At 41.1% G+C, this 21,100-nt stretch overlaps 1 protein-coding gene and 1 long non-coding RNA gene across 5 annotated transcripts in view; both read left to right on the forward strand.

The window, feature by feature from the left end:
* Positions 1 to 2,482: 2,482 nt before the first annotated feature.
* mei4 (meiosis-specific, MEI4 homolog (S. cerevisiae)) overlaps positions 2,483 to 21,100 on the forward strand; it is a 66,675-nt gene continuing 48,057 nt past the window's right edge. For 2 of the 4 annotated variants that reach the window (XR_014869514.1, XM_085133630.1), the window contains exons 1-3: positions 2,483 to 2,711; positions 3,731 to 3,976; positions 5,810 to 6,327. Coding sequence is in view for 3 of the 4 variants with exons in the window: in XM_085133630.1 (XP_084989756.1) it covers positions 2,684 to 2,711; positions 3,731 to 3,976; positions 5,810 to 6,327 (792 nt within the window). In the remaining variant the exon portion in view is untranslated. The remainder of the gene's footprint in view (positions 2,712 to 3,730; positions 3,977 to 5,809; positions 6,328 to 21,100) is intronic. The other 2 variants (XM_085133629.1, XM_085133628.1) reach the window with 2 other exon arrangements.
* LOC146502152 (uncharacterized) lies at positions 6,334 to 14,098 on the forward strand. Its single transcript, XR_014869518.1, has 3 exons — positions 6,334 to 10,542; positions 12,367 to 13,048; positions 13,249 to 14,098. It is a non-coding gene; the product is annotated as an uncharacterized LOC146502152 (long non-coding RNA).

The raw sequence follows: 21,100 nt of genomic DNA on the forward strand, positions 1-21,100 counted from the left end.
TTTCAGTAGGTCATTATTAGCACTGTTGCATGGTTTCGAATCGACCATCTGGCCCTGGTCTTTCTGTGTGGACGTTGCATGTTCTCCCTGTGTCTTCCTGGGAGCCAAGTAACTGTCTTCTAGCTTAAATTTCAGGCTATTTTACAGTTTAATAAATGTTCGTATTCAATCAAGGTTTTCGGGTTTAAATGTGGATTTAGGCTGCAGTGTATGTGACAAGTTTTTAAAAACTGATGTTAAAGACGTGTTGCATGTGAATACTTCTAATAAAAAGCTGTAAAGGTTGAGAACGATGAGTTTTTTGGGGGCAAACAAGGAACAAAGGAGCTTCAGCAAACGCTTGGACAGGAAACAGGGTCAACATGTCAAGCAGCTGGTGTTATTAAATAACGTCAAACCACCTTAGAGAGACATCAGTAAAAGTTTGCCTTAGTTTAGCTGAAGAAGTCCTGTGGACACTTCTTTTCCTTCAGCAAATGATGTTCAATTTTTAAGCTCTGAGCTTCCAGCAATATCAATCAGAGCAAGATTTTCAGCATAAATCATTCAGCACACTTCATCTCTCTTTCTGTCCACACTGCTTCCATACTGTGCAGCTCAGCCATCTGAGTCAATGCAATGCTCCCCTTCCTCCACCCAAACTCCTGCTGACTTTCACCCGCACACCTGCACGTTGCAGACACTCAGAAATGAATTCTTCTGGAAAGGCCTCGGTCTCAGCGGGGGAATGAGGCGTTCAGTGAACCAAAAGGGCCTCTGTAACAAGCTGCTGCTTCTTCACAATGAAGAAAAGCTGGCTGGCTCATTTCAGCAGCAGCAAACATCCATCTCCATCCAGAGTGGAGGCGATTGTGGGATGTAGAGCTGGAGAAAAACAAACAGGGCTAAAACTGCTAAGACAATAAAATGTTTCTAAGGACAAGAAACTAATTTCACTTTCTTCAGTTGGGTCCAGGAGAGAGGGCAGATACAGGGCTTGTTGTTGTTGTGTGTCTCTTTGTGGGTGTTGTACTTGATTTTGTAGCTGTTTTGCATGCATATTTTTCTTCTTTGTGGTCATTTGTCAGTTATCATGACTGTGAATCTGCTGGGTTCACTTTGTGATTATTTTACATCTGTTTGTGGTCATTTTGCCTCCAGTCGAGGTGGTTTGGGCATCTGATTAGGATGCCTGCTGGGTGTGGCATTTGGGTGTGTCCCATTGGGAGCACACGATGAACATGTGGCTCAGCTGGCTCCTCGGGCTCCTTCTTGAAAAGCTGAGGTGGTGGCTTGGGAGGACATGTCTGTTTAGACAGCTTGAACCAGAATAAGCGACAGAAAATGGAGAATGTGAGTGATTTTTTTTTTTCATTTAGCATTAAGGTCAAAATAATTCTGCTTGGAGTCTGAAATGATTTCCTCACTAATAAAAATGCTGTGACTGCACCTGAGACCGGTGCAGCTGTGTTTCTGCAGATGTTAAGGCAGTGTTTTTGCCATGCTTCTTCAAACTGAAGTTGCCGTTGAGGACACTTCAGCATTTCATTCAGCAAAATTTCAAAAGGTTAGCCATCACTGCATGGAAACGTTGGTAATTTCCAGTGAATTCTTAGCTGAACTAGGAGAAAAAACTACAAGCTGCTTTTTTCCTGCTGAAGACACCGTTTGTAGATTTGATGTCAAACGCAGGAAGCCAGGTTGTAATTGATCCTTAATATCATGCAGATATTAAGGATCAGCAAAAGAGAAGGAGAAGCAACAAAGAGCCGTCAGGTGCTAAAAAAATAAACCTTAGACTCAAACGTTAGAACAGGCTTTTCCCTGCAGCACGCCGTGTAATAAATACTCACAAAGAAAACGGTGTCCGTTACAACATGTCTAAAAATGTATCGTTTCATGCATCAGTTAAAACACTTGACTCCAGGTACACGACGCACAGCTGGAAACACTTCACGCAAGTCGAGCTGCCCGAGATTCACAGAATTTACAAAAAATGTTACATTTTTGTGATTTATATCGTTATCGGACGATAGATGTCTTAATATCGGGATATGAGATTTTGGTCATATCGCACAGCCCTAAATACAAAAACCAACTATTTACATTTCAACTTTTAACTATTTAAATTTTCAGCTTTTTCCTTTTAAACAAATTTAAAATGAAACAACACAAAACGCTGCAAACCACAACACAATTAAATATAAATTACAATATGAAAACAAAAAGAAGATGCACATTCTCTGTCATATGGACCTGCATGAATAAACTTTCTGAATCCTTTATCATCCACAACTGAAAATAGTTGTGGATGATTACTATACCTTTCTAATGTGATGTTGTTGTCCCTGGCTCTCTTTCTCTCTCCCTCCTGCTCTGTTCCTGTGTTACAGCAAGTGTAACTACCGCCCCTCCCCCCTCTGCTCTGCACAAAGCACAGGGCTCGCATGCAGAGTGAAGCAGAAAAAAAGTGCGAGAGAGAGAGAGAGAGAGTGAGAGAATGAAAAAAAAAAACCAAAACCCCATGGCTGGCGATAAGGAGCCGGCTGGCGTTGTTCACGTCAAAGACCCGGCTCTAAGAGCCATTTCGTTCCCAACCTACACATCACTACCATCTTTCTAGCTGCTGACGATAGGCTGGCTCTGAAAGTGAAGGACTTTCAGTTAAGTTTATTCGGAAGGTGAGGAGGACAGGCAGCGGCTAATGGAGAAAGAGGATAACGGCTTAACAGGTAAATAGTTATTTGTGTAGTTTGTATATCAGTTTGTTGAAGAGTGCAGAGAAAAATGGTGAACATTAGCTGGACTGTTAGCTGTGCAGCTAGCTAGGTCCCATTAGATTTTGTAGTTTGTAGTTTTAACTTCACCTGAAGCAAAATTTCACTCAGTTTTAGTTCTCCTCTCAGCTAAGGGTATATGAAAATATAGAAAATAAAAAAGGAAGGATTCAAACTGTGTGAGCTGTAAAATAAAGTCATGGGTTTATTTCTCTCTAGCGCTCTATTAGCTGCCTGTCCAAAAATAAATGCATAATATATTTGGATAAAATTGGGACAAAATGATCACCACCAGGCCTTCATCAGCAGCATGAAGGACATAATTTCATTGTATCGGTGAATAAATGCGTTATATATTTTGTATTGTCCTGTGTACTGTCTATTATACTGTGGCTCATTGGATAAGCACTCAGTTAAAATGTGACAGAAGACACTCACTAAACTTAGTTTAGTTAACTTAAACTATAACAATTACATAAATTAACACCTTCAAATGTAAAAGTTAGACTATAAAGAACAGTAAATTTACTCTCAACAGAAAAAAGGAAAAATGTGTAATTTTTGTTAATTTGGCTTTAATATTTAAGTTCAGTCAGTAAAGAATTTTAATAAAATATAAGAAGTAAAAATACCCCCCCCCCCCCCCAAAATGCATTAAAGGTAAAAGGAAAAAAAATCCAATGAGCAAAAAATGTAAATAATATCCAATAAAATTAAACCTGAGAAGTAAAATTAATTAAAGGGAAGAAGAACAAAAGTTAAAGTTTCACTTTTTTATTTTAAGTTAAAACTGAAAGAAAATATAATTAAACCTATTTAAAATATAGATATTATTAAAAAAACACACATTAAATATGCTTAACCTAATAAAACTATGTTTCTAATAACATTTCTACATTCTACATTCATGCAGTTAGTCAGCCCATCAGTTTTTGGGATGTGGACTTCCTGAAATATTCGCCCCTGTCTTTTAGGACTGAGTCGAGCCGAGTGGTTTTCCACGCAGGCTAAAGTGGCGGTGGCGGTGGCTCTAATAAGAAACCGCCCCCTGGGTATGAGCGGCAGGCAGTACGCCGAGGCTCTGGGCTGCAGGCTGAGGAGTCAGGATGAAGGCTGGAAGAAGAAAGCAGAGGAGCTGCAGCGGGAGGTGCTGAGGCTGCGGCAGGAAGCACTGATCGCCACAGCGACGTGCGCCTCAAAGAGCAGCACGCAGGTGGCAGGTAGGGCTTTCTCCAGAGTCAGCTCACTGAAGTCATAGTGGCTTATTAGTATAATTAATAAAGAGTTTTAAATTTGAATTAAATCCTGTAGAAATGCTGCTTATTTACAGAGTCTACTTCTAAAACTCTATATGGCACATTTATATGCGCTCTCCTTCTTTCCACACTTACTGCCCATCATTCCTCTTTTATGTGGGAGACCTGTAGCTGCCTGCTGGTTCTCGCCAGGTGCCATGACAGGTTTAAATGATGATATCATTCATTTCCCATACCTGAATGAATCCTGGTTCCCAGCAGAGGCTCCATCTTTTTGTCATTTAACAGACTGTTGCATAGAAAAACACACAGAGCTGTAAATAGAGCCACCTTTATGACACCTTTTGTTTCAAGGAAAATGTTTGTCCTCCTAAATCTAAACCTCAAGGGCCGTAGGGAGACATTTAGGGCTACCGAGGTGCCTCTGCTGTCAGGGTTACGAGGTAAGACGGCTGTAATTCTGAGAGCAGAGGCCCACTGATCTGTTTTTAGAGACCTTTAAAACAACAAAGCATCAGGGTTCATCTCAAGGTCAAAAATGAAGTTTTACCTCTGAGAAACTCTTAAACGTACACTTTAAGTAAATACATATTTATACAAAATTAGACTATCAGTCTGGCCCCTAATGTTTCTTCATTAGATACTATAAATGCCACACCATTAACGATAACGTTCTAAAAGTATTTAAAACAGTTTCCCTCTTTAAAAAAATGAGGTGTTTAGAGGTGTGAGCTCTCGACGTTTTTGAGTGTGAAGAAGAGCACAAGCTGAAACATAAACTCCAGTTTATGAGACGTCGGCACCTTGTAACTTCCAAGGTCGACAGTAAAATTCAGCTGAAGGCAGCTCAGTGACAGCTTGTCTTGACGACGGGGATCATATTTGAAATAAGTGACTGTGATTATCTTCTTTATGGCATAATTACATGATTATTATACTATTTATATTAAACCAAGCCATACATATGCTGCCAGTATTGCCCCGCCCACAGGCCGCGATGGCCTCCTGCCCCAAAACCGCTTTATTGATGAGACCTGACCTTCATTCGCCTTTTAACTTAAAGCCTCTGAACAGCTTTCTCATCATGTTTTCAGTAGAAGTCATCGAGATATATCTTTTTACTTAATTATTAGTGACATCACAGATACTATATGGTATCCATGCATCAGCTGCATCCTTTCCATAGATGTGAGATTGTGCTTTAATTTGTCTACACTCTTAATCTCTGTTTTAGTTCATGTTTTTAAACAATGTGTTCATCCATCCATCTTTTTAGCTGCTTTATCTGTGATGTCAGCTTGAATAGGGTTACCAGAGGGATCGAAGGGGCTGATGTTTGACTTTAGTGTTCAGTGTGTGACTGATTCAGTAAAAGGACTAGATGATACAATCCATGCTCATGTACTGGTTCGAATGGAGAAAGTCTTGAGGGATGGCTGTTATGAGGAAAGGCAGCCCAGAAACTTTACCAGCGAGACACATTGTTGTGTGCCTCAACTTCACAGGGTGTTTTGGTCTTTTACCCAAGCTAATCTGCCATTTTTCTACCTTCCTTGGTTAGGTTTAGGGATTAGAGTTCTGATCTATATTATCATATTAAACTTTGGGACACATCGTCAGTAGTGGACCTTGGATTCATTGGGTGTTTCGGTCATAATCACTAGACAACCTCAGAATTCAGATGTTAAAATACCAAATTAATGCTATCGTAACAAACACACACACAAACCCATTGAGGCAGCAGGAAACGAAGATGGTGTGCGCTCGATTCATTCTTCTGTGTAATTCTTTTTGCAGACAGCAGCAGGATGGATGACCCTTCCCAGGATTTGTTTGGTCCGGGAATAGTGGAGCTTAGCGAAGAACATCAGCAAGACTGTGACTCAGAGACTCCTGAGCTCTTCCTGCATAAAGCCGAGCCTGCCGCCGCTTCCCCTCCACCGCTGGTTCCCTGCAGTCACCGTGATGAAGCCGCGCTGCATCCTCATGTGCAGTTCATGCAGTCGCTGTGTGCCCTGCACCGAGTGGATGGGAACAGCAGAGGAGTGGAAGCTCTGTGGTTCGGGTGTGATGGAGACGTGGGGTCAGTACTCGCTGACACCGTGTGCCAGCTCCTTGACTCTGTGGCGGCCGCCTGCAGGGATTCTTCCACGCTGGGATCACACAACCTCCTCCTGAAGGCCTGCCAGATCGCTGCCCAAGCGATGGACCTCTACTGCTCCCAGCAGCTGCCGTCGGCTGAGCTCGTGAGACGTGTGGAAGAGCCACTGAGGGAGCTGAGCAGGATGCTGCTGCACAGTGATTGGCCCGACGGGGTGAGTACAGGAAAACCTTCCCCAAGGTTAGAGCTGTACAGTTACAGGTTTAAGCTTCTCAGTGCGGGCTGGAGAGGGTTTGCTCTGTTTGAGTCTCCATAATGTACACAGTCGCTTTGTTTACAGAAGCTTTGAGCTATTTTACAGTTTTTGTTTAGTCTGCAATGATCCGCAGATTCAAAGAGATTTTTTCTTTACATTCTTTTGCTGTCTCACCAAACCTTTCCCAACTTCCTGGATTTAGTTTTTTGGTGTGTTTGTTTTCATTAACTTGTTGCCTGAAAATGGACGTGTCCTCATCGTTTTCCGCCTCAGGACAGCCTGTGTGAATGTGTGTGTGAATGGGTGTAAAGCGCTTTGGGGTCCTTAGGGACTAAGTAAAGCGCTATACAAATACAGGCCATTTACCATTTGCAGGCCATTTACAACAAATGCTCCCAGTTTGGAGACCAGTTGGACTGTTGTGTGTTGAGCCATTGCTGACTTTCAGTATGCCAGTTAGTTATGACTGGAGCCAGTCGTATCCTCTTTTCAGCTGCAGTAATCATGGGTAGTTTGGCTTCAGCCCAGTGCTGTGAGTGTGTATCGTGGGGAGTTTCTTTGTTTCATGCAGCAGAGATCTGCAGAGTAACTGGCAGACAGAGCAGCACAGAAGAATGAATGATGGTGAAAGTCACAGTAAAAACCACAGTGTCTTTGTTTGGAGACATTCAGGGGCACCACTGATGTCCTAAACTAAACTCAGCCTCACACTTCTTTTATGACAACATGGACAAAGTATGTGAAGATTTTCAGAGTTTGGACACCAACATGGAGAAAAGACTACAGCCCCCAAAATGTGCTTACTGTAATCACGTCTCATCGATGTGTTTTTGCACTGTAGTTTTTCTTTTGTGATCTTTTCTGTTTGGGTATTTTGTGTGAAACGTGCTCAAAAACAGGCTCATGCTAACGGTTTCATTCACACAGGGATCATCTCCTTCGTCTTTGTGTCATTTTCTGTCTTCAAACTAAAAGCGGTGCAGACTTTTTTTCTTCTGCACATTTACTTTTCAGGGCTGCACCTCCCTTCAGGTCATTTAGTTTTACACTAACATCACCCAAAAGCCAGCTTCCCAAGAGGCTATTATTATATTTAATTTTGGGGGGGTTTGTGTGAAAATATTTGTCGATTCAGCTGAATGTAGTCTCCAGCAGCAGCAGAGAGCTCAGAGGCAAATGTAAAAAATGATCATTAGTCCAGTGAACCACCAACAACCACAGAGTGTGATTAGGGGTGAAAGAGACGCGTCGCTGGGGTGGATTTAAAAGCCGGCTCTGCAAACAGCACAACTGTTTTCAGTCTCTCCAGTTTTTCTTTTGATCAATTCCTCTGTAAAAAACAGAAAAAAGAAAGAAAAGATTCAGTTACAAAGATATAAAAGAGAGGAGCAACTCTGAGGCTCTCAGGGAGGCTGCGAGTGGCTGTAGCAACGCAGATATTTGTTGTTCAGAGAGGTCACATGTTGCTGTCTTTGTTTTCATCCTCATGAAACTGGAGCTTTTTCTTTTTCCCACATGAACTCTGAACAGTGTTTGTTCGATGTTGCTCTGCCGTAAGTGTACACAGTTCGACATAACCGGTGGCCCGATGTCCAGTTTACGGGACACTAAACCTGGATGCACTACAGTCGACATCAAAACCTTCACATGTAAAAAAATTATATTTCCTCCAACCAAGGTGAAGAGAAACATCCAGCCACCACTGCTTTGTGTTATACAGCAAAATAAATGAAAAGCTAAAGCGCTCTGTATGCAGATGAAGTTTTATTTCTCCAGTCTCTTGATTCCTCATATTTCTTGTAAACTTTGCTGCAGGCCAACAGCAGCTGTCCTCCTTCTTTCTAATAGAAGTCCCTGCAGCCAACAGGGGTGACTGAAAGCTGCACTTGGTCAGTTATTTGCAGATGTTTATAGATTAATAATAGAAGACTGATAGGATGTGTAGTGGGGGTCACAGGTCAGGTGTATTTTCATTACTGAAAATCCTTGGCTTGGTTTGGATGAGGAACTATGAATTAAAGTGTGAGTAACACTAACGTGCTGCCAGTCAAATGCACTTGATTGATTTATAATCAGTAACTGTGAACACATACTGTAAAACGGCTGCTGTATGTGCTTACAGCAGTTTGCTGATCTGCAGCATTCAGTTGCCACATTGGATTAGACATCCCAGCAGATTCACCCTGAGGTCAAACTGTGCAAAACAGCAAAAGACCCAAGAGCTCCATCTGAGACTCTACCGGCCTCAGTCAGCCTGTGGGAGGTTAAAGTTCACGAAAAAGACTGAACAAGTACGGCCTGGTTGGAATGGCAGCCATATCTTTGCTTCCTGGAGCCATTTAAAAGAAATGAAAATAATAAAAACTGTTAATACATCAAACAGATGTAGAGAAAGAGAGAGCATTACAGCACATCTAACCAGCATGTCTGAAGATTCAGAGAAGTCATGTGATTGTAAATGATTTACATTTACAATTTTATTCTGCGCTTTATTTGCATGCCTACAACTTCACATCTCAAACTTGTGTTTTGTTTGCTAACAAGATTTTCTGAGCATTAAAACTGTTAATGCAGTGTCCAGGATTTTCCTGCACTGAGGTTCACGCCAGGGTGCTGACAGGAGTTTGTTTTAGCTGAAACAACAAAAAGTCTTATTTGTACAAGTGTTTCCTGTCAGTACAATCCAGGCTTCAGCACACAGTCATATATAAATATATGTAGTGTTACCTCAGATGATTTCTTCGTGCTGGAAACACATTTTATTTTGAAAGCATCATGTGTGAGCTTCAGCTGGCACTGAGTGTGTTTCCATTACAGTAACCTTGTGCAGCCGTGTTGACATCATGACATTGAACCTTCTTTCAAAGCCGGCCGAGTCCATAATGGGGAACGCTGCTTTTAACACATGACACCGTCCTGGCAGGTCCTGGCTGCCGGGAAATGGAGATCAAAGTGAGCTGAGCGGCGAAAAATGAAGTTATCCCGTCTGAACGCTCAGGGAAAAAATTGCTTGTCCAACCAAGATGGCTGCAGGCAATTTCTTCTCGCTGCTTGTCGGGACTTACGCTGAAGAAACAGGAGTTTCCCTGTGAGATATTTAGTGGTTGTCGGTTTAAAGGAAGAGGGTGTGAAATCATTTCAGTTTAACGAGAACTTAAATGTCCCAGCAGAGATGCGCTGCTGTGCAGCCTTACAGGACTGATAATCACAATAATGCAGAGTGAATTCAAACTGAGCGACATCAGCCGGAAGAACGGGGTTTAACTACGACACCAGCAGCAGCGCTTGATCATTTTAAAAGTATGTGATATATGTAATGGGCACATTTGATCTGTTTAAGCTACACTCGCATTAAAACAAATTTAGCCTGGAGAGCCTCAAAATTGTAATTCTTATTTATCATTGCTGTTAGTGATTCTTTACAATCTATGAATGTAAACCTGTAAAGCCACTGCACAAAAAAACGTAAAGATCAAAAATCAGTAGTTGCACTGAAAGTAGTTGCAGTGACCAACAGGCCATCTGGAGGTTGAGCATTTAACACCTTTGCCTGGCAAACTGTCTCCAAACAATCACTGTCTGAATCGGACTGACTGCAGTCACTCTGAAACATTGGTAAAGGTTTGCAAATAACTGCCGTGTGATGTAGAAATGTAGAGAGTTTGCCAAGAAACTGCAACTACTCAGGGTCAGCCTGCACCGACGAGTACAGCTTATCTCTTTGCATTGGGGGACTGAACTGGCCATATTTCTGTATAAAAGCAAGGCTGCTGAGCTCCTGTTAATTTGCAGTTAGGAGGCCGTCACTCACAGCAGCATGGCCAAGCTGGTGACCACCATGAGGAGGAAGTGCCAGGCGTTTGTGGCTGTGTGCGGTTCTTCCACATGCTACTGATCCCCCTGTTTGCTAAATCAGTAAATTGCTAAATTGCCATTATGTGTCACTTCTTGACCTTTCAGTCATCCAATCCAATAAGCCCAACCAAACAAAAGTCAACAGCAGAAAAAGCTGTTTGGCACAGAGGGGGAAGATTGAACAAGTTTTTCAAAAAAAAGTACCAATTTCCTTATTTTTTTATGCTGAGATTATATATTTTTGGGTGTTTTTAGTCTTTAAAATAGAACAGTCTGGAGAAAACAGGAAAGCTGGAGTAAAACTGGTGGATAACCAGTGTTGGGACTAACGCGTTATTAAGTAACGCGTTACAGTAACTACGTTATTATTGAGGTAACGAGCACGGTAACTAGTTATTATGCCAAAATCAGGAACGCGTTAGTCGTTACTGGGATTTAGATAGGGTCGTTACTCGTTACTTCGTGTGGCGGCTATCGCGGAGCATCCACAGATTCTGTAACATTAGCAAGTGGTGGAGGCAGCAGGTGGATGAGGGAAAGGGGACGCAGAAGGAAAAGAGACCCGAGGCGGCCGCCGGTCCAAGTGTGAACTGAACTTCGGGTAAGAAGTTATGACCTGCAGTCTATCTGGGTCAGATATAAACCAAGTTTAGGTGGAGTTTATTTTCGTTATTCTGACTTTTTCCGTACTGCGTACTAGCTAGCATGACGGAGTTTCTATACAGCTGGGTGGGTGCTATGAAGTTAATGTTGAACTTTATTTTGTTCATAAGTTATTAGAGTTGCCAACCGTCCCGTCTGGTATTCAGAGAAAATATTACGCGTTTCTTATTGAGGTGAAAAGGAACAGTTTGTCCCGTAATTCAGCTACAATGAAAAAAGCACAAAGCTGGAGTTATTCTGTGTCTTTGCTGCACAGCTGCCTCTTCTTCTTTCATTCTCCCACCTCCCTCTCCCGTTTCTACTTCAATCATGAAAACTGATCAATGATCAGCTGATCGGCTCTCTTGTTTGTTTATCGCCCACTTTGCGCCAGAAAGAGGAAACCAGCCGATGTCGCGTTAAACAACAGCAGCACGTTTAAGCTTGATCAGCTGTTGTTAGAATTTATTTAATATTAATTTCTAGTATCAGCTGATGTTTGCTGGAGCCACAGCTGCAAAAAAGCTGCTGGTCATGATATCGGTTTGGTTATCTGGTGAGAGGGAAACATGAAGATGAAACCAGGAGATGTCCTTACTGAATCATCAGAGCTGAACAGGTGATGGAGAAACAGGTTTACCTTTTAGGTGACATGAATGAGTTGAAGGGAAGTTATGAACTGTTTCTGAGAGACAGATAACCCCAGGATCCTTTTTAGGTAGCTGACAGCTGGTAACTGTGCAGGTCGGATCTAGCAAAGTTTTGCCAGGGGGGCCAGGTAGGGCATTAACAGGGAGAGGTGGGCACAAAGAAATACTTTTCTTTCTTATTCTCATTTAAAATGTCTAGATTTTAAAAAATAATTATCTGAATCTTACAACAAACGATTGATAGATTGATGCATATATACCATCAAAACAGTGTACATCACTGTCACAACAGCGTTTGCTTTCATTCAAAGACTTTATGATTTTTCCTATAATGGTGGGCTGGTCTCTAGTCAAAATGCCCGGGAAGATTTTTTGTCCCCATCCAGCCCTGTATGCAGCTCATCTGCAGTCTGGTGTTACCTACATCTTCCTATTCAGAAGGCAGAATTTCCGAGTTCTGAGTACAATCAAAGCACCACGACTGCAGTTTTTGTGTTGGATGTAAAGGCGCACATGACGCTGTGACGTAGGCTAGAATCATGGCAGCAGTCAATGACGGTCCAGGCGTGGGATTTCTCTCGTGGAAATATGCACATTATCTTTTCCTTTCTATTGGTAGGTGGCACAGTGCACTTGTGGCAAGTAAGCAAGCTAGAAGACTGGCAAAGTTATGGAAGCAACACATTAACAAGAAAATTATGAGTAAAACCAAAGTTACTTTCCATAGTAACTAGTTACTTTGAAAGTAACGAGTAACTTGAAGTAACTGAGTTACTTTTGATAGAAGTAACTAGTAATGTAACTAAGTTACTATTTTAAAGTAACTTACCCAACACTGTGGATAACACAGTAAATGGCTACCTGCTAAACCCAGTGAGGTAGATCGCAGCCCTATTTATGGAGAATTTTCTCTTTCAGATCTGTGAGGTTCTGGCTGTGAATTTTTGCTAATGCAGACAGCAACAGATTTGTGATTTTTCACTGATTTATCACATTTAATGACCGTACTAGCAGAACCAGATTGCATGCAGTTGCCAGCTTGACCCCATTCAGTAAAGAAACTGATAGCTGACTGATTCTGTTATTTTTATGTTTTATCACCATCTTCATGGAACAAAAGTCGCTTTGAAAACGATGTGGTCCCCATCTTCGAAGCGCCCATTTCACAGGGGGCGAGATTCAAAGTTTATTGCGCACGGTTCCAGTAACTTCTCCTCCAACCGTTTTCCCCAATGTGACTCAGAGCAAAAATCCTCTTTGATGGTTCGATTTGACCAATCAGTGATGCATGTGCAATCACTGTTTCTGATGTGCTCCCTCCTCTTTCAGTCTGGGTTTTGATATTTTCTTTTGCAGAATGAAGCAGCGCTCAGCACAGAGGTGTAAAGTTTCTCCTCTGAGTCAGACATGGTTGTACACAGGCAGAGAAAAAGCTTTTAAAATGTGATCGTTCTTCTGTAGGTGATGCAGTTCACTGAGCTCAGCTGGGCCCATTCTTAAAATTCAGCAGCTCCAGGCTCTGGTGCACTCTGGTGCACTGATGCTGCCGAGCCTGGAGAAACTGGTTTTTCTGCCTCTTCTGTTATCGATGTGCTCTGGTGTGGTGGATGAACTATAGAACAAAACAGCAGCTTTGGGACGAAGCCTTTGCATGTTAATTCAGAGCTGTTGGCACTGAAACATCCCAGATACTGCGCACTGCTAACAGTAATACTGTAAAAACATTTTACAGAGCGTTTAACTCATTAAAGCATTAAAAAGCAGCAGCAGGTGATGATTTCTGGAATAACTAGTGCTGTGCAAAAGTTTTGAGCCATCCCTTTAAATTTATCTGGGAAAAAGGGAAATGGGTTTAAAGATTTTGTAAAACCCTGAGCAGCTCTCTGTCAGCTCTATGAGGATCTTCAGGAATCGTTCTGCAAGTTACTTGAAGGACAATCAAAACTCTTCTTTGGATGTTTCTACGTTTAGTTCTGTTCTCTGTCAGGATGATCTCATGCTGCTTCAGAAATGCTGAGGTCCAGGCTCTGGGAGGCCCATCCATGACTGATATATAAGGTATATGTTATCATAACTGTTTGAATATTTAAAAATCATGCACATCCTTTGTTTTGACAAAGGCACAGGTTGAGGTTTTTGCTTGGCCATGTTACTTTTTGTAGTTTTCTGCTCTCCTCTTGTTTCCAGTGTTTGCTTTGGTCTGATGAATGAAATGTTGCATTCTCCAAGTTAAGAGTTCGCAGTCTGTCGGTGTTAACAGAAAATAGGGTAATGAAACTTTTCAGCACAACGTTTTCATGAAGTCTGAGCTCTTCGACCTCGTGGTTGGCAGTTGGAGAGGCAGATGCTGTCTGCTTACATGTTTCCTGTCACTCCTGATTAACCTGTAACACGATCGGACTGGAATATGGCTCATCATTAGCTCATCACTGATAAACACAGCTGCTCTGTCATATCAAATGCAAGCATACAAAAACCCCTTTAGCTTGATTTTCCTGGCAGGAGGAGTGTGGACCTGGCTACAGAAACCAGGTGTAACGGCCTTCATTGTTGAGCATGTGAAGCGTTTTCACTTGGAAAAGTGAAAACGCTTCACATGCGCTTGGAAAAATGGAAAACACACTGAACCCTGCTGTGTCGCATGTTTTATGCCATCCAAACGTTGACTTATTTTTAGGTTTTTAAATACTCAGAGGTCCCACTTATTCTACGTATTTGTTATTAACCCTCTCCAGGCAGACGTTGTAGATTTGCAACAGTTAAGAACTAACAGCCTGATTACCCCACATACATATTTTATGAGGTTTTTTTTACACAGACGTACCACTGCAGGACTTGGTTGTGCAGTAGCAACAAAAAATGTAATTTGGGCCTGAAAGGGTTAAGTAGTTTGCAGAGGAGCACCTTATGAACCGTCTTATTAAATAATTAAGAGCGCTTATATCTAAAGCAAAGTGTGGTCATTCACTGCTCTATCTTTAAACGCGGGGCTCTGGGTTCTCCAGCACACTAAGCATTTTCATTGTGCAGCTGATAGCCTTCTCTCAGCTTCCATTAAAAATTTGCATTCTCTGTAACTTCTTGGGTCAGGACGTTGGAAAGGACTTTGAGGATAGCTGTTTAATGAACTCTTTCTGTTTCTGACGAACACGCCATCGCTCTGCCAGTCAAACTGATTGTCAAAGACAGTTCGTATATGGCAGAGGAGGTCAGAGATGAAGGGCAGGGGTAATTATAATACTGGAAACGGCTCCTGACATGATCGAGGAGGAAAAAACGGCAGCCGGGACACGACTGTAAAGCTTTCTGACACCAGACTAATCTATTAAACACGCCGTTCAAGAACAATTTCATATCTGTGAGCAGACGAGATTGTCTGGCAAAGTTCGTGGAGCTTTGAGTAGATTTCAGTGTCTCCCTTTAACTGACAGAGATGAGGGAGAACACTATCGTGCATTATTATGACCTCCCTGCCTATTAAAACTGTTGAAATCATTTAATAAACAACATCAGTCTTGATCCAGTTTATCGTGAGATGTTTTATACACAAGCAGTCGCTCTGTTTCTGTCAGGAACTTTCGTTTAATTGCAAACACAATTGAACACAAAATAATAAAACTTACTTTTAAATAAATGATTCATCTGCTTGTTATTACCTCATGCAATTGCTTTAAAAAAGAGAGAAGGACTTAAATGTTATATCTTTCAGGATTTTAAACTCAAAGTATTCCTTGTCTTGCCTGGAGTTCTTCTTTGTTTTGCAAATACATAAACCAAATGTGCGGAAATTATAGGTTATATAAAGCGAATAATTTTGGATCCGCTTCCCCACCATAATTTATCTGAAATTAAAGAACCTAGGTGTGATTCGCAGTCTCAGCTTTAATTTTAGATTTAAAAACTCGAGCACTTACAGACATTTTTATACCCAATTTCCTCTTATCGAGGACTAACATGTAGCTGGACAAATTGTCATAATCATTGTTAAAATGCTAATTTGTAATACGCTGTGGAGAGTCTTTTGCATGCAGCTCAGTCTGACCCTTCAGTCATTTGTGATGGTTTGTCAGGATTTATTGTAGCCGTTTTTAGCCTTTGTTTGTTTGTGGGTCGAAATGATGATAAAATCAGATTAATGAGCAACATAGTCGTACCTCAACCTTCAAAGATTTCTGGATCGACTTTGCTGATTATTTTGGGTCATTGTTGGTCTAATTCATTGTTCCTGAAAGGTTTGGTGTGAGTTAAGGCAGGCCTTGGTATTTTATTATTCTAATATACATCAGAATACAAAAGTAATGAATGAATTCATTACTTTTGTATGCTAGTGTATGTTGTATGTTAGTGTACACTAACTTGTACTAGCACTTTGTTTTTATGATGACGTTAGCCTGTTATGGTGTCACTGTCATGCTGAATTGAAAAAATAAAAAGCGTGTTGCACAGCTGTCTTTGTGTCTGTTCATATGATGTATTACTCTATGTGGTTTCTTGACATTTTTTTTTCCAAGGTGAACTTTGGGCGCTAATAATGAAGGTGAAGGTTAGCTTAGCAAACCTAGGTACTTATGTCCCCAAAGACCAGGTGTGTTGTTGGGAAGCTTGAAGATGTTTTTTACTGATTTTGACATTTGTTGTAACCTTGACCTGATTTTCACTAAAATTAAATCAGCTCAAATAGTTATTGGTATCTGCCATCACACAAAATTTTAAAATTATATCTCTCAAACTATGTTTGTCTGTCCGTCTGGCTGTTAGTAGTCTAGAGTCAAACAGAACTGATTGACACGAAGCTAACATGACGACCTTCTGGGAGAAACCCATCCAACTTAACTGAAACCTCTATATTTTCAGTCTTCTCTCTGTGGTAGACTTTGCTATATTGATAGGTTGAGAGGATCCTGTGATCAGCCACCACTACTGTTCTCTCCTGTAGAGACATCAAGGATTTTTTTTATATTTCAGATTAAGTTATTTGGCTCTCATGCCTGTTTCACTTGGACAGAGAGCCACAGTCTTGACTGTTTGTATGTTTATTTTATGAAGAAATGTAAAAGAATTGCCCAAACTTGTTTGAAATGTGCTGTTACAATACATTCAAGGCCCTGAGAAAGACCCTAAACCCTTTCTCTAATTTCTGTGTGAATGGCATCAAATAAATCAAATCTGCACTTGAATATGCATGCATGAGTTCACTCCTTCCACACATCAGTGAGCATCGGGCTGACTGTGTTGCTGGCTCACTGATTATCTTTGGACCACTTTTGGTGGGTACTTCATCACTGGTCCTTGCTGTTGTCGAGATGCTCTGTCTCGGTCATTCAACCATCACAATCTGTGACTTTCTAAAGTCTCAGATCCATTTTCTTTCCATCACCAAGAACTGACTGTCCCCCCGTTGCTTCATGTATCCCACCCTTTGGCAGTGCCACTGTAACAAGATAATCAGTGTTATTCTCCTCACCTGTCAGTGTGTTTGGTGCTGTGGCTGACAGCTGCATGTTGTAATATTTAACTTGTTTTTCTCATCTTGCTGTGTGGAAATATTAACTCATGCCATCCAGCACAAGTCTTATCTAAATCGAAAAGCTTCTTGTGTTTGTCTTGTCAGTCAGAAGCATTAGGTCTCTGACATCCAGAGAAAGTCATTGTTGTAAAGCAGAGGGGAGTGTGTCCATTCACCAACGCTCTAACTCTTCTTTATGTGATGACTTTTTTCCCCCACAAAACAAGAGGTGGTCTGTATACATGAATCAGAGGTCCTGGAAATTATGTTTTGGAGATGGAAGGCGAGGTTCAGGTGCAGTTTAACACGAGTCCTCTCGCAGTTTTTCTTTGTTGGGGGACAGCTATAAAACAACTGATCATCCAGCATGGAGTGATTTATTCTTTAATCTTTTGTTTTTCTTATTATGACTTGAAATGTTGAATCGAGTGACTCATAAGAATTAGGTTTTAAAAAGTTAAAAACACCATAAAGTGACTTTAATCACTGCTTTTTTAAAACTTTGTATTCCTAGAAATATGGAGTAGTGCAGGGGTCGGCAACCCAGGGCACGCGTGCCACAGCTGGACTGGCCATCGGCCCACCGGGCATTGCGATGGTGATTTTTCGTTTTTATGGGCCGATTGTTTTTTGTTTGTTTGTTTGTTTGTTTTGTAACGGTATAAACAATGAAAGGTGGTGGACTGGCCGGATGCTGGTCGATGTGTAAAAATAACTCAGTTGCTTGGTGGTGGCTATCGCAGAGCTTCCACAGAAGCCAGCAGGTGGATGACGGAAAGGGGAGGCAGAAGGAGGAGAGACCCGAGGCAGCCGCAGGTCCGAATATCAGGTGAACTGAACTTCAGGTAAGAAGTTATAACCTGCAGCCTATCTGGGTCAGATATAAACCAAGTTTAGGTGGAGTTTATTTTCGTTGTGCTGACTTTTTACAGTCAGTTACAATAACTCGTACTGCGTGCTAGCTAGCATGACGGAGTTTCTATACAGCTGGGTGGGTGCTATGATGTTACTGATAGTGAACTTTATTTTATTCATAAGGTAAAATTTTAAAAAATTTTAGTCCTGTAAAAACCAGAATCGTCCCGTATTCAGAGAAAATATTACGCGTTTTGTATTGAGCTGAGTAGGAACACAGTTTGTCCCGTACTTCAGCTAGAATTAAAAAAGACACAAAGCTTGAGTTTTTCTGTGTCTTTACGCTGCACAGCTGCCTCTTCTTCTCTCATTCTCTCCCCCTTACTCTCCTGTTACTACTTCAATCATGAAACTGATCAATGATCAGCTGATCGGCTTTTCTCTCTTGTTTATCGCCCACTTTGCGCCAGAAAGAGGAAACCAGCGGATGTCGCGTTAAACAACAGCAGCACGTTTATGCTTGATCAGCTGCTGTTAGAATTTATTTAATATTAATTTCTAGTATTAGCCGATGTTTGCTGGAGCCAAAGCCGTAAAGCTGCTGGTCATAATATCGGTTTGGATATGTGGTGAGCTGAACAGGTGATGGAGAAACAGGTTTACCTTTTAGATGAAATGAATGAGTTGAAGGGAAGTTATGAACTGTTTCTGAGAGACAAATAACACCAGGATCATTTTCTACGTAGCTGAAAACTGGTAATTGTGCAGGGGCGGGTCTAGCAAAGTTTTGCCAGGGGGGCAGGTGGGGCATTAACAGAGAAAGGGGGGCACAAGAAATACTTTTCTTTCTTATTCTCATTTAACCCTTTAAGACCTACCATAGAACCAAGTCCGCCAGAGTTATCTTTATATTTGTACATGCTGTAGTGCCATTTTTGGGAGCATTTCAAGTTGCTATACATCAATATAACTGTTATAGCCCAGATTTTGATAATATGTATGCATTAAGTCTATAATAACTACATAAATTGCAAAAAAGTGCAATAAACTACAAAAAATCGTTTTTTTGTTTTGTTTTTTTACATATATTTCTAGTTAGAGAAATTTTTTGAGGAACAAAAAAGTTTTGTTTCTCAAAACTGTAAATACATTAAAGTTGCACAAAATAGTTTCTAACAACAGGAAATGTGACTAAGGACAAGTTGATGGCATAAGATGTAAGTACAACTCCTCTGGTTTCATGTGCAAAAAATTTATTGTGCTAGCTCACGTGGTTCCGGTTCTACAGGGATTTAAAAAATAGTTACGCAAAATGGAGCGTGCCCACTCCGACCGGTTTTAAAGGGTTAAAATGTCTAGCTTTTAATAAATAATTATCTGAATCTTACAACCAAAGTTTTTATCTGATGTAAAATGTATAGAAATCATACATATACCAACAAGACAGCGTACATCACTGTCACAACAGCGTTTGTTTTCATTCAAATGCTTTATGGCCTTTCCTATAATACCTGGTGGTCCAACCCTGGGCACGACACACAGTGAATTAATCTGAGGAGGTGCATTAAAAAAATAAATGACCTGGCCAGCGGTGCACATCGCAAATTAGCACGCATAGACACATTAGTTGTGCCACTTCTTAATGACGGTATCTTAGCTAACAACCCCAACTACCAGATTAAACTTGTAATTGGCTAAAAAATAACTTAGCCTACCGGTGAGAGGGACGTTGCTAGCTGGCAGTTTTTTCAAGCAATGTTGAAATGTCCACATTCCAAATGCTTCAGGAGCTTTCCGCGCAGCGCAGTATCAGCACTGCGGAAATACACGGATACATCCGTAGACTCGAGACAGAATTCACAATGCGTTTTCGGGACTTTCTTGTGTATGGACCAATGTTTTCATTTCTGATCAAACCAGAAAGCTTTAATTAGCAGCTGGATTTGTCTCGCATTAACTGGCTGGACACAGAGGACATCGAAATGCAGCTGATTGAACTGAAAAGCTCGACTCTGTGGGGGTCGAAGTTTGCAGAACTACGAACGCAGCTGGAATCCACAGCTGTGCGTGTTCATGGAGCTGCATTTTCACCTGCTGAACATCACTACCTGACAAGTTTAACTGTCTTCAGAACATTGCAGAGGCCTTATTGACAGTATTTGGTTCTACATATCTGTGTGAGCAGATTTTCTCTCACATGAGTGTCCTCAGGTAGCTGTCTGAATGCTGGACACTCGTAGACCTGTCTCTCTGAGTGGGAGACCAGAGATCACATTAACATGTGTATCTCTGTATTAACAAACATGCCATATTGGCCCAGTTTACTTTTCTTATCATTGTTGTGAGGAGACCATAAATAGCATTTGTATTTTCTGTTGTACAGTTTATTTGTTATCCTGTTATGGATAAAAAGTCTTTTTTTGTTTCAAAATAGCTGAAAACTATTCGCTGACAGCTGCCAACATCTGCGCACAAATATAATTCTATAAAGTTCTTCTATATAGTGTGTAACTGTTAATATAGAGCGTTATTAAATTTATTGCTAATGCAGTCATATGGCACACTGACTTCTGAGGACATATTTGATGGCACTCATCATCAGAAAGGTTGAGTAGTGAATTGTGCTGGAGGAAGCAGCTAAATGTCTGTTATGTAGTGACAGTCAGCGTTGTCAGAATCACAGCAAAGACACTCGCTACAGCTCAATGCTGAATGTCAGTTTTAATAAAAACTATTAACTAAAGTTTAGTTACAGATAATAAGTGCTAAACTGGCAGTTATGAAGTGTTACCTTACAGATCTGCTCATATTCAGGTCATTTGCTTCATGTTTTTACACAGATTATTTTTGTTGTTGCTGCTGTTTATACAACTAGTTTTTAAATCGATCAAATACCCCAGTTCACCCTTCAATAACACTGAAAAGGTCCAGTTTTATTTATGTGTGTCTCCTATATCCCAACGGGGAGCTGGCTCCAAAGAAGAGAGGCCTGAAATGTTCTGCCTCCCATTCTACTTTTAAATACTCGAGGAACAACAAGTAAGCCTGCAGTCTGAGAGCAAACAGCTCTTCTGGGTTACTATGAGGTCTTCAAAATGGCCTGTATTTGTATTTGTATAGCGCTTCAAGGTATGATGGGGCCTGATTATTCAAGACTTTGACTTTGGAAAGGGTTTTCAGCATCACTGTGAGACAGGGCGTTTAACCCTGGAGAACCCATGGG

Source organism: Neolamprologus multifasciatus, chromosome 15 (assembly GCF_963576455.1).
Source record: "Neolamprologus multifasciatus chromosome 15, fNeoMul1.2, whole genome shotgun sequence".
In the NCBI taxonomy this organism is placed as follows: domain Eukaryota; kingdom Metazoa; phylum Chordata; class Actinopteri; order Cichliformes; family Cichlidae; genus Neolamprologus; species Neolamprologus multifasciatus.